Raw genomic sequence first — 19086 nt, 5'->3', positions numbered from 1 at the left:
ATGAGTTTGAAAGTTCACTCATTGAGAACATGTAGTGTACTGGTTACTTTTATCTAATGGTCTGTGGGCTAAAAATGAGGAAAGATACTGCTTTAATCCATGGATCCATTGTGCTTTTAAAAGCAGATTACTGGAGCACATTATGCATTTTATATACAGTGTTGCCTATTCAATAGCTGGGAAAGTGTGCTAGCCACATTAACACCATAGGTGGATATGTTCATGGCAATTCTGTTCACATACAATTGCCATATGTCCCTGGGGTAGAACACAAGAAATCAAGCCTCACTATTCCTGGAGACATCACAAAAGTTAGAAATTTTATCAAAGTACACAAAATCCCAAATTTATCTGCCGAAAAGAAGCAGGCAACAAGAAAACAGGGTCTATGTTGCTGTATTTAAGAGGAACTACTGCTATTATAAAGAAATAAGCAAACGATTATGAACTGTTGACATATAATTAAAACTTTATTAGAGAGAAAGACACAACATCTGCCCTTGCAACTTCCTGAAGGCTCCTGCCAGTGTTGTACACAGCTACAAGCTGCTTGGCTTCCCAGGAGCCAATTAGATTGTTGTTGTTAAGCTAGTGGCCTTTGATACCCACAAGTGGTTACAACTCCACAAACCAATCAGCAGTCTGTTTCCAGCCAAATCTCACTTTGCACACACCCCCAATAATAGCCTGTCTACAAACAGACTCTCCCAATGCTCAAACAGAGCTGCGGTGTAAATGTGACCGACAATGAATTTGATTAACTTATTTCTTAAAAGTGGAGCAATTCTTCCTGTAATCCTTGCTTTGAAACAGTCCTTTTTCTATTTGTGTCCATAATCAGAAATACAGAAAAAAAAAGATTTTTAAACCGTTATGTGGTTGGTTTTTCAATTGTCCACTTGTGTGGGTTCAGACGAGCTCAGCACAGGAACAACTTCTTAATTTGTTCCTAAGCACATGGCTACAGCTTGCGTGTGAACAATACTGGAGAAGCTTCTGTCCTATACAGAGTAAGTACCTAAATCTTTCCCTGTTTCCTCTCAGTATGGAGGAGTCATGGAAAATTCCCTTGAGCTATTCTCACTCAACAATTTCCTATAAACTGCTTGTTCTGCAAATTCCCTTGTTGAAAGGAAAAAGGGGAAAATCCAATAAAAAAGAGACTTGACCATTTCCCAACCAAGGAATAGAAGACTGAGAATTGATATATCCACAACCTTAAATTTTTAACAAAGAAATCAGAAGGAGTCAAAAGAAGGCTGAAAGAAAATAACTGATCCAAGTTTGTGATCTGAACTAGTGCCAGACCTATCCCTCTCTGACTTTTATTTCTCTTGCCCACCTGTAATAATTTGTATCTTGTTGTATATCTTCCAGTGTCTGTAGGTATGTGTGATGGGATTTTAAAAGAATTTCTTCGTATCAGGAAGCATTCACACCTGTTAGGACTTCTGAATTAGCCAATGTTCATTGACAAGAAAGTGAAACTTTGTGTGAGGTGGGTAAGGGCACCCAGGAAGAAGGAATAACCTTTGCAATTGTCCGATAGGTTTGACATACTTTTGGTTTATTTGGATGCTACTGGTGGAAGAGCCAACTGATCATGGTGCTGTAATGCAAGACGTTATTCATATGACTGTCACGAATGGGAACAGGAATATCTCATTCACCCCCTCAATCTTGGTCTATCATTCAATAGGATCATGACTGATCTGACATTCTTCACCTCCAATTTCATGTCCTTTCCCCATAACCCTTGATTCCCCGACTGATCAAAAATCTATCTCAGCCTTAAATATACACCAGGACTCTGCCCAACACCTCTCTGTGGTAAGGAGTTCCAAAGACTCACAATCTGCCAAGAGAGGGCGTTCCTCCTCATCTCAATCTTAAATTGATGCCTCTTTATTCTGAGACAATGCCATCTGGTCCTACACTATCCTACAAGGGGAAGCACCCTCTCAGCATTTACCCTGTCAAGCCCCTTAAGAATCATATGTTTCAATGAGACCACCGCTCATTCTTCTAAACTCCAATGAGTAGAGTCCCAACCTATTTAATCTTTGCTCGTAAGAGAAATCCTCAAAACACGGGCCATGCTAAGAAACCTTCTCTTAACTGCTTTCAATGAAATTACATCCATTCTTAAATAAGGGGAATGTAACTGCTCATAGTACTCCAGATGTGGTCTCACCAGCACCTTGTACAGTTGCGGTAAGACTTCCCTACTCTTTTAGTCAAAATTACTTGAAATAAGGGCCAACATTCCATTACCCTTCCTGATTACCTACTGCACCAGGGTGCTGGCTTTCTGTGTTTCATGCACAAGCCTCCCCAAGACCCTTAGTGTTGCAGCTTTCTGCAGTTTCTTTCTTTTTAAATAATATTGTTCTTTTGTTCTTCCTTCGAAAATGGACAGTTTCATGTTTTCCCAAATTATACTTTATCTGCCAAGTTTTTGCTCGCTCACTTAACCTATCAATATCTCTCTGTAAAGTGTTTGTAAATCTCTTACAGTTTGCTTTTCCGCGTAGTTTTGTGTTCTCTGCAAACTTGGCTGCAGTGCACTCACTTCCTTCATCCAAGCCATTAATATATATTGTAAACAGTTATGGCCCCTGCACTGATCCATGTGGAACCCCACTAGTTATGGTTCACCAAACTGATAAAGTACCCCTTATCCTCATTCACTACTTTTTCCCATGAGCCAACACTCTATCGACATCAATATTCTACCACCAATATTGTAGGCTCTTATCTGCAAACTTAACCTTTTATGAGGAACCTTATCGTATACTTCCTGGAAGTCCAAATGCAACACATCTGCAGGTTGCCCACTATCCACTCTGGTTGAGACTTCCTCCAAAAAAATCAAATAAATTAGTCAGACATGAATTCCCTTTCACGAATCCATGCTGACTCTGCTTGATTAGATTATGAATTTCCAAATATACTACTATTACTTCCTTAAAAATTGATACCAATACTTTTACAAAAATAGATTTTAGTCTAATTGGCCTATAGTTACCCTCTTTTTGTCACATTGGTAGTTTTTTAATCCCCTGGTATTTCTCCAGAATCCAAAGATTTTTGAAAAATTACAACCAATGTACTTACTAATTCTATAGCTACTTCTTTTATGATCCTACAATGCAACATGAAGATTAAAGTCACCCAAAATTATTGCTCTGTTCTTTTTACATGATCCTATTATTTGTTGATTTATATTCTCTTCCACAATTTGGTTACTGTCTGTATTCCTATCAATGTCTTATTTCCTTTGCTGTTTATTGCATCTGTCCAAATGGACTGTACATCATCCAAGCTCAGATCACCTCTCACAACTGTCTTCATTACATTTCTTTCCAACACTGCTACCCCACCACCTTTTCCATCCCTCCTGTCTCTCCTAAAGGCCAAATAGCCCTGAATGTTAAGTTTCCAGCTTGGATCTCTTTGAAAACGTATTTCCATAATGGCTATGAGATCATGTTCATTTATCTCAATTTGCACTGTCAACTCATCTACCTTATGCATCATGCTTTAAGGTACAAAGCCTTGTATTCTATTATTGAGTTTTCCTATACTTTTAGGGCTCCTTGGTACAATATAACTCATACATTCTGATTCTTCCTTTCATTTTCTGCGAACAATCATCCCCATCACTTACCTGTACCTGCACTGCTATCTTCTGCTTTACCATTGTTCTTAAAAATTTCCAAGCAACTGACCCCCCACTATTTAACTTAAAGCCTAATCTGCAAGTTGTATTCAAGTTGTAAAGACCACATTGCTTTTACCTGAGCGCTTTTTGAAACTGTGGACCGAAATGAGAAAGTCCTGTAAAAAAAAATTACAAAGATGGTTGTGTGCTTTGAATGTAAGGAATTTGGTGAATATTGTGAACTTTGTCTGTCAGTGGGTTCTGGCAGTGTGCAGATGAACTGGAGATGATGGGGTTGTTTACGAGTCAAGTTGATTGACAAGGGCCAGGGGCCAATTATCAATGAAGAGGTTTTTTTTTGTCTGTCAGCAACTATGTGATTGGTTGTGAGGTAGCTGGACAGCTTGGCCTGTGAACAAGACAGTGAAAAGATAGCTCAGGCCAGAAGGAAAACCATCAGGTCTGTAGCAGCCAAAAAAAACCCTCTATCTTAGTTCTGTGCTGTTAGTCACTTTAAACCAGAAGAAAACCAGTTTAACTGTTTAACTTTCCTATAGCAAATGTCGCAAATTGTGACTATGCGTTGACCGATTCTGCGACTTTTCATTAGAGGATCAGCCACCCTGTATTTCTTGCAAACCAAAGGAAGCACTTGAAAAGGAAGGCCAAGGAGAGGTGTTTGGATCAGCAAGGACCAACCCAGCAGATCTGGGGACAAATGTGGTGGAGTTATTTTCCTAGTTTACCCTCTGCACTTTCCCCGTGTTCTTTTGTTTCTTGTTTACATTTGTCTGTCAGTGCGTGAAAGGGGAACTTTATGAAGGGTTCAGAGTTTTAATTTGTAGTGTTTAGTTAATTGCTACCTGTGGCTAGAATCTACTGACCTGTCATAAATTGTGCTTTCTTGTTAAGTACAGAAATCTGGTCTGTACTTTCTGCCAACCTGGGAATTGGGGGCAGGTTTGGATGTGTGGTGGGCGGTGCAGCCCAGTCAGTCAAGGACAGCCTTTGATATCAGTCCAGGCGCTTAGGCACTGCCAGGCTGTGGATTGCAGCAGTAAGAGATCAGAAGGTCCATATGTCTGTGGCCTGGGGAGTGGGCCATGGTCAGTTAGGCCAGTGCAGCCACTCTGGGGAGTTTCAGGAACTCAGTCAGAGGACTCAACAGATATCATTTAGGGGCCTGATCACTGGTTGGTTGGGACTGTCTGCCTAAGTCATTCAAGAGGTTGGACCAAGTCAGGCCTAGAGGTCTATCTGCTAAAAGTTACAATTGGGGCTAATAAATGGGAGGGAGGGTGAAGAACAGAATAATGGAGAATGCTAGTGTGCAGAGGAGATTACAATAGTGAAGGAGAAGGGAACTCTAGAATTAAGGGCATGGTATGATAGAGCATGGTAGGGAAAGGGGGAGGGGTCATTGACTATAAGCAGCACCCTGGCTTCAGTGGAGTTACAGTGCACTACCAGGAGCTGCTCAATTCCCCTTGGGCTATTAACAGTAAGGAGGAATAAGGATGGGTGGTCTCTGTACATTCAATGCTGTCATTGCAGGGACACACAGACACACACACAAAATGAGGATGAAAAGTGAACATTTATTTTAACAAATTTACATCGACGTCTCATCTGTGCAACTTACGTGACTTCATCGACCTCAGTGCAGACCCAGGTTCCACAGTTGGGATGGGGGTGAGCCTGCCTTACAGTGGGCACTGCTGGCCCTGTAAGTTTGGTCAGGTGACCCCAGGGGTGTTTGCACCTCCAGGGCTGAGACATTCTGAGTATGACCTGAGAGTATGATCTGAGAATTTCACCCTCCTCAGTTTAAGCTGTCACAGGCCCCAGGGTGGAAGGCAAGATGGATGTAGAAAGCCCAGCCACTTCTGGAATGACCTGAGAAAAGACTTCAGGGCCTTTGTGTGTTCTCTCCTCTGGTTGGGTTCCACTGACACTGCCCTGTCTTCTTGTGTAGAAGAGGCATCTAGAATAAGCTGACGAGGTAGGCATTTCTGAAGAAGGGTCTAGACCCAAAACGTCAGCTTCCCTGCTCCTCTGATGCTGCATGGCCTGCTGTGTTCATCCAGCTCTACACCTTGTTATCTCTGGAACAAGCTGAAGGCGCCCTGTGTTTGGGGGTGACTGTTGGTGGTCCTGCTTGACAGAGCTTGCCTGGTTGTGCAATGATCTTTTAAATGTGGCGCGGATGCTCAAGAGGCCAAATATCCTGACAGTGGCAAATACTTTCAGCTTTGGTGAGTAAGAGAATCAGGCTAGCATTGGATGAGAGGGGCACCATAGCAGCACAGTGCTGAGATAATGTGGCAAGTATGATCACCCAAGAAAATGTGTTAGCCTTCATGCAGAGAAATTCTGTATGCAACTCAACAAGAATGGAATTCCAAAGTATGGAATGATTCAGCCTCATGTTTCAGTCATATAAACAAGGGAAATGTGTTCAATTATTTAAAAAAAGACACAATAGCTTAAAAAAAACTGAATTTGCAAACTTTTGGAGAACTGTAAATCATGCTTGAAGAACTTAAATAAATAATTTGTCCGCCACCGGATTCACTTTTAAGAGGCAGATTTTCTTGGATTCCGCCTGAATGTTTTTGCAGGAATTGAGCATCTTTCAATACAGTTTATTTTGCTGTTTGTTTCAAGACATTTGCTGAGAGGATAATTTTCTTTCTCTTTGATACAATTGCTTCTTGCAGGACTTGATCACAATGCTTTTCAGCATTGTATTATGATATTATGATATTATAATGTTCAATTGGGCTGTGCAGCTATATTTATGTTTTCTGTTAATTCCGATATTCAAAATCTTTATGGAATCTTTTAGTGAGGTTCTCATTTCCTGATCCTGATACTTTGTCAAACAGTATTGAGCCCACCCAGGTAACATTGAATTCAGTTGTGGCAAACATGACAGTTTGTACCATTCAGGCACAAAGAAAAGCTTATTGAATTAGGTTTAATGCTAGCAAAATGCTAAAGAAATCTGAAGTTCAATGTTTTTCAAATGATAGAAGGAATTAATGGTCAGGATTGTCCTTTTAGTGGCAATGTGTGAAGAGCTAGGCAGGACACTGTGAAAAGAACTTCACTTGGGAAAGCCTAGGGTTAAGCCACTTTCTGGGACCAACTATTACATCCTCCCAGTGGGAAGCAGTGCTAAATGGAGCAGACACGAGGAAAATCTACAGTAAATTGAAGCCCAGCAGTACATCGATATGGATGTGGCTGTTGAAAGGTAGTAAGATTTCCCATTCCTGGTGAGGCAAAGTGGGGTAGACTTTCCTTCAAGTGGGAATGCAGTAGAAAATCTTCCAACCTGAGCTTCCATCATTCTCTGGTGTAATTTCACCTTGGCATCCTGGCTAATAAGAGATGTAGACATATCCTCAGGAGATGGAGTTGGGCTGGTAAATGGATTGAACCTAACAGAGAACATTCCAACAGTTTTCATTTCATGTTCATGTTGGAGAAACCGTGCTCCGAACAGCTTCCCTTCTGGAATTCCTTTGGCTGTTATCTCCTTCCCACCCACTCTCTGCTTCCTGGGAAGATCTGAGAATCTGGGCAACTTTAGTGGAAGTGAGACCGCCCTTGGTATCCAGGCTTGGGCCCTGCTTGGACACCCTTGTAAAATGCTGAAACCCTCATGAATACTGAACATTTTAAATGGAGTGAATGGGCTGCATTAAAAGAAAGCCTGGGGCTGAATCTTACATTATTTTTGGGTCAAGTCATGTCCTGTTATCTGGAGAGATTCTCATTGTAATATTAAAAGAGTTTATTCATTGTATCTTACCAAATTCACCACTTGACTTGGTGTTCCCACCCTTATGGAGAATATCACATTTAATTTCCACCTGATCTTACCACATGCCATTTCTGGAGAAGTTTGCCACTCACTGGATATCTGTGCTAAAACCAGTACCCCTTTCATTCTGGCCATTTTTCAAAGCTTGCAGGGCACCAGCAGGAGAGCTGGCACTTGGCAACAGTCCTGTTTGGTTGTGAAAAGAGTCAGGAGAGATGCCAGAGAAGAGAAGCTGGCTACATGCTTCCTATAGAGTGACTTGGAGGTCCTTGTGGACAGAGTGGTTGAGAGAAGAGTCCTCACTGCAAGAGGCAGGGAATAGGCAATCTGCATGCCTGTATGGCCAACATATCACGTGCTCGTGATCAATGTTACCCTTCTGTGAATTACACTGAGCAATTGCAAATGCAGCCCTCTGCCACATAAGCCGGCCCAATTTTCCTGCAAATTGACACTTTGTTCGTGACTTTTCCCCTCAACATTGCACACTTTCCATGTTCCTTATGATTAAAATGACACCAAGCCAGTGGCTTATCATTGATATGTTACTTAGAGCCCCAACATCACGCTCTGCTTCCTCAGTGCCCATTCCCTGAACCCCACAGGATTCACATTACCCCAGGCCATTCCCCAAACTGTGTATATGTGTATACACCTGGCTACAACTTCTCCTCAACACAACCATAGCCCCCTTCTCTTTTAGTTACAGCAAGAGGACGCAACAGGACAACAATCTGAGGAGTTGTGAATGGCGCTGAACATTGTGCAATCGTTGCCAAAAATCGCCACATTTGATCTTACGATGGAGGAAAGGTCATTAATAGCTGAAGATGGTTAGAACTAGGACACTATCCTGAAGAACTCCTGCAGAGTTGTCCTGAAGCCAAGATGAATGACTTCTGATAACCTCAACGATTTTTCTCCTTGTCAGGTATGATTCCAATTGGCAGAGAGTTTGCTGGTGATATCTATTAATTCCAGTTTTGCTGGGATGGCGGATGCTACAGCTGGTCAAACACAGCTTTGATGTCGAAGGCCTTCACTCCCACTTCACATCTGGAATTCAGACCTTTTGCTCATGTTTGACCCAAGGCTGTGAAGAAGTCAGGAGCTGAGTGACCCTGATGGAAACTGAACTGGGCATCACTCAGCAGGTCAGTGCTGATCAGGTACTGCTTGATGACACCAGTGATGACACCTTCCTTCATTTTACTGATTATCAGGAGTAGAATGATAGGACGGTAATTGGCTGGGTCGCATTTGTCCTGCTTTGTGTGTACAGGACATAGCTGAGCAATTTTCATTGTCAGATGGATGCTAGTGTTATAGCTGTACCAAAACAGCTTGGCTAAGGAAGTGGCAAGCTCTGGAGCACAAGTCCTCACTACTATTGCCAGAATGTTGTCAGGTCCCATAGTCTTTGCACCATCCAGTGCCACCAACCATTTTTGATATCACATGGAGTGAATTGAATTGGCTGAAGACTGGTATCTGTGACAAAAACAAAGTTGCTGGAGAAGCTCAGCAGGTCTGGCAGCATCTGTGAAGGAAAAAACAGATTGGGACAACACATCCATCCTAGGACAAGCCAAACAGAGACACGCACAAGAATTCCTAGAGGCATGGCATTCCAACCAGAACTCCATCAACAAACACATTGATTTTGAGCCAATCTACCACCCTCTGAGAAAAAGAACAGGAAATGACATCACCAATGCAGGAAATGACATCACCAACCCAAGGAAACCTAAACATATAAATAGAAAGTGGGACATAACACCAGCGCTTCGTTGGAGGCTCATTGATGATGTTACCTAGGATGGTGATGAAATGTCTGAAAACTAACCTTCCAGCTCAGTGAGCAAACTCACATCCAGAACCTCAACCTGAGCTACAAATTTTCTCAAAACTCGCTAGGAAAAAACAAAGTTAACGTTTTGGGTCCAGTGACTCTTCCTCAGAACTCTGTGATGCTGGGGATGAGATCATAGAATCAGAATCCCTAGAATGTGAAAGCAGACCATTTGGCCCACTGAGTCCACAATGACACTCCAAAGAGCATTCCACCCAGACTCATTCCCCTACCCTATGACCATGTTTTTCCCAAAGAAATGCACACCCTTGGGCACTATGGGACAATTTGGCATGGGCAATCCTCCTAACTTGCACATATTTGAACTGTGGGAAGCAACTGGGCCACCCGGAGGAAACCCAAGCAGACATGGGGAGGACATGCAAACTCCAAACAGTCACACATGGGCATAATTGAACCTGGGACACTGGTTCTGTGAGGCAGCAATTCTAACTGCTGAGTCTACAGTGCTACCCAAAGTGGATCATCCACTTGGCACTTCTGGCTGAAGACTGTTATGAATGCTTCAGGCTAATCTTTTGCACTGATGTTATGGGCTCTTCCTTTATTGAGGATGGGGATACTTGTGGAGTCTCCTCTTCCAGTGAATTGTTTAATTGTCCACCACCATTCTTAACTGGATATAGCAGGAATGCAGAGCTTAGATCTGATCTGTTGTTTGTGGGATTGCTTAGCTGGATCTATAACTTGCTGTGTATGTTGTTTGGTATGCAAGTAGTCCCAATGGTAGCTCAACCAGGTTGACACCTCACTTTTAGGTATGTCCCTGGTGCTGCCCCATCATAGCCTCTTGAATCCTCCATTGAACCGGGGTTGATCCCCTGGCTCGATGCTAGTGATTGATAAGGGGAATATGCCAGACCATGAGCTTGCAGATTGTGCTGCAGTACAATTGTGTTGCTGTTGATGGCGCATAGTACCTTATAGATGGCCAATCATGATTTACTAAGTTTTTTGGAAACCTGTCCTATTTTGCAAGGTGAGAGTACCACACAACCCGATGGAGGTTATTCTCAGTGTGAAGGTGGAACTTCGTCTCCACCAGAACTATGTGATGGCAACTCGTACTGATACTGTGATGGGCAGATGCATCTGCAGCTGGCAGATTGGTAAGGGTGAGCTCAAGTATGATTTTTCCCTCTTGATGGTTCCTGTCACCACCTATCGTAGACACAGTCTAGCAGCTACGTCCATTAGGGTCCAACCAACTTTGTCAGTCGTGCTGCTGCCGAGCAACTGTTGGTGGTGAAAATTGAAATACCACACCCAGAGTACATTTTGCAAGCCCCAGTATTTCCTCCAAGTGTTGTTCAAAGTGGAGGAGTACTGATTCACCAGCCAAGGGAGGGTGGTGGTCAGCAGGAGCTTTCCTTGCCCATGTTTAACCTGAAGCCATGAAACTTCATGGGGTCCAGATTCAGGGTTAAGCATTCCCAGGGCAAGTCCCTTCTGACTGTATACACTGTGCTGCCACCTCTGCTGGGCCTGTTCTGTCTGTGGTACAGGACATATGCAGGCATAGTGATGGTGGTGTCTGGGACATTGTCTGTGTGGTATGACTCCAGGAGTGTGAATATGTCAGGCTGTTGCTTGAGTAGTCTGTGAGACAGCTCCCTCAATTTGGCACTAACCCCCAGACATTGGTAAGGAGGGCTTTGCAGGATTGACAGTTTCTATAGTTTCTATATAGTTCTATAGTTGTTTTTTCCAGTTCCTATGTCAATGCCAGGTCATCTGTCTGGTTCCATTTATTTATTGAGACTTCATAGTGATTGCTACAACTGAGTGGCTTGCTACATTGTTTCAAGGGGACGTTGAGAATCAACCATATTGATGTGGGTCAGGAGTTGTATGTAGGCCAGGCCAGGTGAGAATGGTAGATTTCCTTCCTTGAAGGACATTAACGTGCCAGATAAGTTTTTCTGATAATTGCCAATAGTTTCATGGTCACCATTAGACTCCATTTGACATAGCAGGATGTTGAACCTGGGTCCCTGGATCATCACTGGCATTTCAGGATTAATAGCCTAGCAATAACACCACTAGGTCATCTCCTCCTCTGGCTTGTGACTGCACCAATTGTCAAAGTCAGGCATGTCTGGGCAAGGCGAGGTACAGCAGGGCAAGCAAGGATAGGCATGCATGCTGCCAGTATGCTGGTAGGCACCAAGATGTTCTGAAAGAGCAAGAGAGTGGTTCTGGTAGGCATCCTGATCCAAACTGTGAACTAGGTTCCTTTCTCTGCCCTGTTGTATATACCTGGTTGTCTGTATACCCTGGTAGACTAGTCTGCCCTTGCAAGGCATCTTGCTAGTCCACTGGATGATGCCAGAATGATGGCAATGGGCCCCTGTCAGTGAAGTGCCAATGGATGTGGTGCAAGGGTACATGTAGCTGGTGGATCATGCTCTGCTCTGCAGTTTGCTTGTGGGTAAGATGGAGTTTATGGTGAGTTGACACAGCCAAGAAGCTGCTCAGGTTTCCACGTTGAGGTTTCCAGTGGCTAGTTTGTTTGTATAATAGCAACAGGAATATGAAAAAGATGAGGTGGGCACTTAACAAAAAAATGAGTCTGAATTGAGATCTCACCATTGTCTATTAAAAGTCTCATCACCACTTGAAAAAGGCGTGAAAGATGCGGTGAGATGATTTCAATGTTGAGGTATCCTTTGTTGAATACCTGGACTGATTCTGTCACACATCATGCTACAGTCTACATTGCTCAGACTCATGTAAGATTCTCCCCTTGATCTTTGATGCTGGCCTCCTTCAGAAGTGGCTTGTTAGTTTGGCTTCTCCAGTCTCCAGTGATTTTCCACATTGTATCAATAGTGGCATCAATGCCAACTGGTGATTTTGAGTCTACCTTGAATCTAGATAATTCATTCAGTCAAGTAACAATGGCCATTGATAGAATAGGGTTCCAGTTCTCGCTTTGCTAGTTATACCAGTACAGCAGGCCCAAGGTTTCTCAGGGTTCATATGACTAAGCTATTCAATTGCCAAACAACTACACGTTATATCTATAACATAACATTTAGAAGCTGTACAATGACCTCATGATCACAGTTAACAGAAACTCTATTATTAATATAGTAGTGAAACTTCAACTCGAAGTCGATTGAAGACAGGCAATCAATACATTAACCCTTACAGGAATGAATGTTACAGCAAGAATCAATTTAATTCAAAATTAGTCCTGTTTATGAAGTTTTAATATGAAAGGTAAATGATTTATAGTCACGATATTGTAATTTTATTTAGTGGTAGTAAAATTATTTCAAAGAGAATGACAGAATGAGTGGAAAGGCCCATTTCTGTGCTGTAGATCTCTATGACTCTGTTACAACAAATTAATATATGAACTACATTTTATTTGATTAGAAAACAACTTTGTACATCATGATATTAAGTAATTTTGGGCTGGATAGCAGACATTATAGAACTTTATGTAGCTTTAAATATTAATTTGTAATGTATCGTTATTTCAGTAAGTTATCTCTACACACACTATTAAAGGCACTTTGTACAAAAAGACACAAAAATACAAATGTGAAAGTTAAACTGAATCATAAAGCAAATTACATAAACACATCAAAATGTTAATTGCTGTGGTAATCAATGCTTTACTTTGGCTATTCTTGTCTGTGTTATATTAACTAAAATGAATAAGGTCCCACTACTATTGTCAACCGCAACACAGAGGTAGTCCGGTAGTTCATGACGGCATTGACTGTTAACATCTCCAAATCCACAATGTACTCCTTTGGTCCTGTTAAAGGCTTCACTAAGACCAGCATTGCACTCACATTGCTTGTTTGCTGCAGGAAAACAAACATGGGAAATAAGTAAATAATAGAGTTTAAAAAAATATAGATTTCCTTTCTAAGGCAGCAGCCTCTGAAATGGGAAGGTTGAATGGGGTAGAACATCGCTCCAACTGGCTACTGGGTAAATCTGAGTGTGAGCTTGAGCACTTCTATCTGCCCTTCCTCCTCTAGCAGCATTCCTGGAAAGTTGGGTATGGGGTATGGTGGGAGATATAACTCTGGAATAACCATTGGTGTATACATGTGGAGCTGGAGTCATATGTCTCATGAAGTGATGCAAGTGGGTACCACCAAGCAGAAGCCAGATAGCATTTGAATCCAAAGAGATTGATTCCCATGTGCTTTGAGAGGGGCCAGCCACAAATCAGTGGCATATGCAACCTGTGAAATTTCAATTCAACATCATCGCAGTTCCGGCTTAAAGAAATAGTAGAGATTGGTCACTCATTAGTCAACAGCAACAGCATTACTGGCATGCAAGTTATGTCCCACCACTGCAGGGTACAATATACCATTATATAACCAACATTTTGATCAGCTGTCACTGTCTGATAACAATGATGTGGATGTCAGCATCACTTGGGTCTCCCAGCCTAAGTACTGGCCTATTTAATGCAGTAGATGCTTTTTAGTGTGCAAATCTATAATTTCCACTGCCTTAAAAAGTCAGAACTGTTGTAGTGTGTGCTTTATATTAGCACCTGTTCCACACACAATGCAAACACAATGGCCAACCAAGTTAAGTATTAATCTTGTGGGGCTCAAGATTGTGGAAACAGGCCATTCAGACCAACAAGGACACTCTGACCCTCCGAAATACAACCCACTCAGACCCATCCCTCTGATCTATCCCTGTAACCCGGCATTTCCCATGGCTAATGCACCTAATGTACACATCCCTGAACACTATGGGCCATTTAGCATGGCCTAACTTGCACATCTTTGGACTGTGGGAGGAAACCAGAAACCTATGCAGACATCGGGAGAATGTGCACACTGCATGTAGATAGTTGCCCGAGGTTGGAATCGAACCTGGGTCAATGGCACTGTGAGGCAGCAGTGCTAGCCACTAAGCCACCGTGCCGCCCTTTAAATCATAGAATCTGTAAAAAGCAGGTGGAAGCAGGCTCAGAGAAGAAAGATTCCAACTCTAACTTCAACTTCCAACTTCACAGAAGTATTTCTAGCTAACCCTGCTTGGGATCCTCACCCTCAGCAATTGCTTTGCCCTCACCATGCTCTTCTTATTTGGCAGTTGGAGAGACCCAATACTGGGAGACCTCAATCTAGTAACTGGCATCAGGATAACTGATTTATGCTCCAAAGGTTGCGGGGCCAATGTAAATAAAGGTAGACCTTCAAAATCCTTGCTGCTTCTTGACTCAAATACAATAGACGTCCCTAGTTTGTTGCCTAAAGAAAGGCATTAATCCCTATAGCCTCAATTTTCACAATGGTTGTCATTGTGTTTTTTGAAGGGGGATTAGCAGAACGCCTGGTGAAATGGTATGCCTGAAAATCACATACAAACACATTTGAACAACCTCTCAATAGGTTGATGGCTATATCTAGAGTACAGGGGCTGCAGTGATTCAATCAGGTGGCTCACCAGCATCTTCTCAAAGGTCACTAAGGATGGGCAATGAATGTTGGCTCTGCCAACGATGCCCACATCCTATGACCAAATTAAAGCTGAAAACAATTGGCTATGGAGTTTCACTACAGAGGCAAAGTGGAAAATTGGTGCAATCCCTGTGAGAACAGAGAACCAATGCATATATTTTATATTAGCAAAGAGTCAGGATTGAGCGTTCATTAGGTTAAAGTGTCATGTGGTGTATTCTTGTCCCAAATAAACTTCACAGAGGAAAAACCTGAAAGATTTATGTGCCAGTATTTTTAACTTGATACTTTTAAGACATAGATAGGCCAAAGTGTATTCATGAATTCTGACAGCCACCCACTGTAACATCATGTAATAGAAATAAGGCAGAAGGCTAGAGATCCAGTTTCTGCCAGTTAAGGGACAGAAAGTCTTCCCAGGCCTTTGATATTGAGAAGCCTGGGGCAGGGGTTTGCTTTGCTAATTTTACTCTTGCTTCTTAGAAAATACCAAGCCACTTCCAGATGATGGATTCAGAGGGTTCAGTTGGAGCAAGTGGATTGCATCCCAAAGAATGGTTGCAGCCTTATTGTTAAAGAAATGCCACCCTGACAGAGAGGGGCAAGCAAGACCTTGGTGGGGTTGGGATTTGGCCCCTGATTTCACTGGTGTCAGAATTTCTGGCTAAGTTGACAGTAGAGTTGTACCTTTATGGCTTGGCACCTCAGATTGACTGGTGTCCATGCTGGAAGGCACTGGCAGATATGATGTGGGAGAAATAATTGAACATGTACCAGTGGGTTCTCAGGGTCAGGTCTAGATACATAGTCAAAATATAGGCAAAGCAATTATTGCAGGTAACTATTGAACTGAACCTTGATGAGCCTCAAACCTGGAGGCAGGCACAGGAAGGAATGAAGTCTGTTCCAGGTCTAAAGCTTTTACTAGGCCCGAGAGAGCACTGCGACAGAATCACTTCGTCAGATCAGGAGTATCTCCATGACATCTGGTGGCTCTGTGGTCTGAAACCCCAATGGAAATGTTGCATGATTTTTACCACATTTTCAAACTGTTCTCCCCAGAACAGGGAATGGGGGGAGAACAAATCATTTTTTCTAGGGAGATGCAAACCCGCAACTTTTCACACTCCATCCTCCCTCCCTCCTTCAATCTGGGACCAAGCAGCAATATGTTAACTTCTGGCCTCTTTGAAAGGCAGAAGCACTCCCTTTAGTGGTGAGATGCAATCTATTGAGAAGCAATTGGGACAGACTCCCACTGCGAAAATTTCAACTATCATACAGATTTTTGAAGCCCACATCTTGAAATCAAAAAAAGTAGTTGATAGGAAAATGTAATTGTGACTCACCCTCAGATAGAACTCGCCTTCATTTCCAGAGATGATCTGGAAGGTGTTGAAGGTATTGGGGTAAACACTTGTTGCTTGAATTTGGAAGATATCAGATGGGACAGATCTGTCTGATCGAACATTCATGTATTTATACACATAGGAATAAGGCTGGTCACGGCAAGCTGCATTTGCTGCTGGGCAGACACAGCGACTGAATTTAAAATAAAAGAAAAATAGGCATCAGCATATCCTGCAGTTTCCTAGGAATACTGCTATAGAATTAATTGGTACACATTGTGGAATCAGGTTATAGTGCAGTATGTCCATACAAATGAAATCAAATATCTGTCGTAATAAACTGCAGTCCCATTTCTAAAATCCCTTTGCTCTCTAAAATCCTTGAATGTGTTGTCATTTCCCAAATCCATGCCCAGTTTTTCTTTGATTCTATGTCGGAGTACCTCCAATTAGGTTGCACCATTGGAACAGCTACCATGAAATTTGCAAACAACATTCTTTGTTAACAGCGGTCATGACGAACTGTCCCTTTTGTCCTTCTTGATCTTTCTGCACCTTTCAGCACATACCTTCGTGCTCAGCAACCCTCCTGTGTTCAGAGATGACAAGAACTGCTGATGCTGGAGTCAGAGATAACACAGTGTGGAAACGGATGAACACAGCAGGCCAGGCAGCATCAAGGGAGCAAGAAACCTGATGTTTCGGTTTGGGACGCTTCCTCAGAAATTGGGGGAGGGGGAAGGGAGCTGTGAAATAAGTAGGAAGAGGAGGGGTAGGGCTGGGGAAGGTAGGTAGGATAGTGATAGGTGAGTGGGAGAAGTGGGAGAGAAGATGGCCAGATTGTGTCAGGTCAAGGTGGTGAGGATGAGAGGGAGTGTTGGTCATGGGATGAGGCCGGGGGTGTGGCGGGGGGGGGGGGGGGGGGTGGGGGGAGTGGTGGTGGTTGGTGGGGAGATTTTGAAACTGGTAAAGTCCACATTGAGACCATTAGGCTACAGGCTCCAAGGTGGAACATGAGGTGCTGCTCCTCCAGTTTTCGGGTGGCGTCATTGTGGCATTGTGTCAATTCCACCTTGGGAGACCACAACCCAATGGTCTCAGTGCGGATTTTATCGGTTTCAAAATCTCCTTACCCCGGCCTCATTCCATGAACAATGCTCCCTCTCATCCCCGCCACTTTGACCTGACACTACCTGTCCATCTTCTCTCCCACCTATCCGCTCCTCCCACCTCAGTGGCCAATCCCCACCACTGCTTCCTGCACTCACCTATCACCATCCCACATATCTTCCCCAGCAACCCCCTTCTCTATTTACTTCAAAGTTCCTTTCCCCCTTCCCCATTTCTGAAGAAGGGTCCCGACCCGAGACATCAGCTTTCCTGTTCCTCTCATGCTCTCTGGCCTGCTGTGTTCCTCCAGCTCCACAGTGTGTTACGCCTCCTGTATTGTCTAGTTAAGCAGCACTACTCTAGCCTAATTCCTTTCTTGCCTATTTAAAGGTGGATAGAGAGGCCCGGAAATGGCTTCTTCTAATCCCTTACACTGTTACTTCAGATATACACCAAGCATCCTACCATTGCTTCAGTTCAGACCTACACACAGACACATGATGATCACATCTGAAGTTAAATCAGTTTCCAAATACAGGACAATGGCACCACTAACTAGCATATCTTCAGATCCCACTAGCTGATTTTTCATACAACTTGTCCAACATCTAATCTGGAAAAACAGAAATCTCATCTATGTTATATTAGGGATACTGAAATCATTGTCTTTGTTCACCACCACATAACTCCATTTGTTGCCCAGCATTAATATCCTGGCAAATTCTTTATTCTGAAGAAGTCCATTTGCAATTGGAGAGCCGTGTTTCACTCTGAATTGAGTTTTGACCACATAACTGCATGACAAAGAACATCTACTTTCAGCACCATTACATCACTCTACTTGAATTCTGCCTCAGTTTGCTTGCTGCTGAAACTGTAGCCCATTCCTTTGTTATCTCGAGACTTGGCTAATCGGATGCTTTGATGGTTGTTGCCTCACCTTTCACCTGGGAAAATAATATGCCCATCCAAAACTCTGATGACTGTATTTAACCCACTCTAAATCACATTCAGTGAGCCTTTATTGATACCCCACCTGACCATACCTCAATGTTAACAACTTACCCTTATCTTTGCCCTTCACGACCTCTATAGTCTCCTCCAGCTTAACAAGTTGGTGGGGTTTTCCACTCCTTCAGTTCTGGCTTTCCCCGTATCCCCGATTTTAATTGCAGCCCTATTTCTGACCATATTCTGCAGTTTTGATCCTAATCTCCAGAGTTACCCTGTGTAATCTTTGCCACTTCTCTATGCCTCTCTCCTTTTAAGGTGCTGCTTTTGAACTGGGTTCAGGTCATGTGTCTTGCTGCTTATTATCCCCCTCTGCAGCTTGGTGTAAAATATATTTTCATTTGGTTCTTTTCATTAAGCTCCTGGGGATATTTTATTATTCTACATATGCTTTATGTATATAAGCTGTTGCTTATACCAGAAACCCTCCTATATCTAATTACCAGAAATGCATGCTTCTCGGTATCACTAGAAATAAAGATACTCACTTAGAAGCTGCATATCACAGATTTTGCTGACATAACTTGGTACAGGTCAGCTCCCTCTCCTCAGTTCTACTTCTGTTTAAGTCCCAGCACCACTGAACCAGACCAAATTTTGCTCCTTTAGATGCTGCTTCTACTGCTAATGGAAATGATTCTGTACACTACATACTGTACTGGGAATTCTTGCAAGGACTGTCATTTCTAGCTGTAATGTGAAGTAGCTATACCTTTCCACAAATTGGTAGCAGTTTCATTATGGCTCAGTAAATTGGAATGAAGGAAAAGAAGTAGGGGAAAGTGAATGGTAAT

At 42.8% G+C, this 19086-nt stretch overlaps 1 protein-coding gene across 4 annotated transcripts in view; it reads right to left on the bottom strand.

The window, feature by feature from the left end:
- Positions 1 to 12574: 12574 nt before the first annotated feature.
- The window catches only part of LOC125454944 (EGF-containing fibulin-like extracellular matrix protein 1), a 113226-nt gene continuing 106714 nt past the window's right edge, over positions 12575 to 19086 (bottom strand). For all 4 annotated transcript variants that reach the window (XM_048536307.2, XM_048536311.2, XM_048536308.2 and 1 more), the window contains 2 exons: positions 16172 to 16364; positions 12575 to 13190 (listed from right to left, as the gene is read on the bottom strand). In XM_048536307.2, the coding sequence (XP_048392264.1) occupies positions 13029 to 13190; positions 16172 to 16364 (355 nt within the window). In that variant the 3' untranslated portion in view covers positions 12575 to 13028. The remainder of the gene's footprint in view (positions 13191 to 16171; positions 16365 to 19086) is intronic.

Source organism: Stegostoma tigrinum, chromosome 9, assembly GCF_030684315.1.
Source record: "Stegostoma tigrinum isolate sSteTig4 chromosome 9, sSteTig4.hap1, whole genome shotgun sequence".
In the NCBI taxonomy this organism is placed as follows: Eukaryota; Metazoa; Chordata; class Chondrichthyes; order Orectolobiformes; family Stegostomatidae; genus Stegostoma; species Stegostoma tigrinum.
The sequence above is the reverse complement of the archived record's forward strand: the minus strand, read 5'-3'. Positions and strand labels throughout refer to the sequence as shown.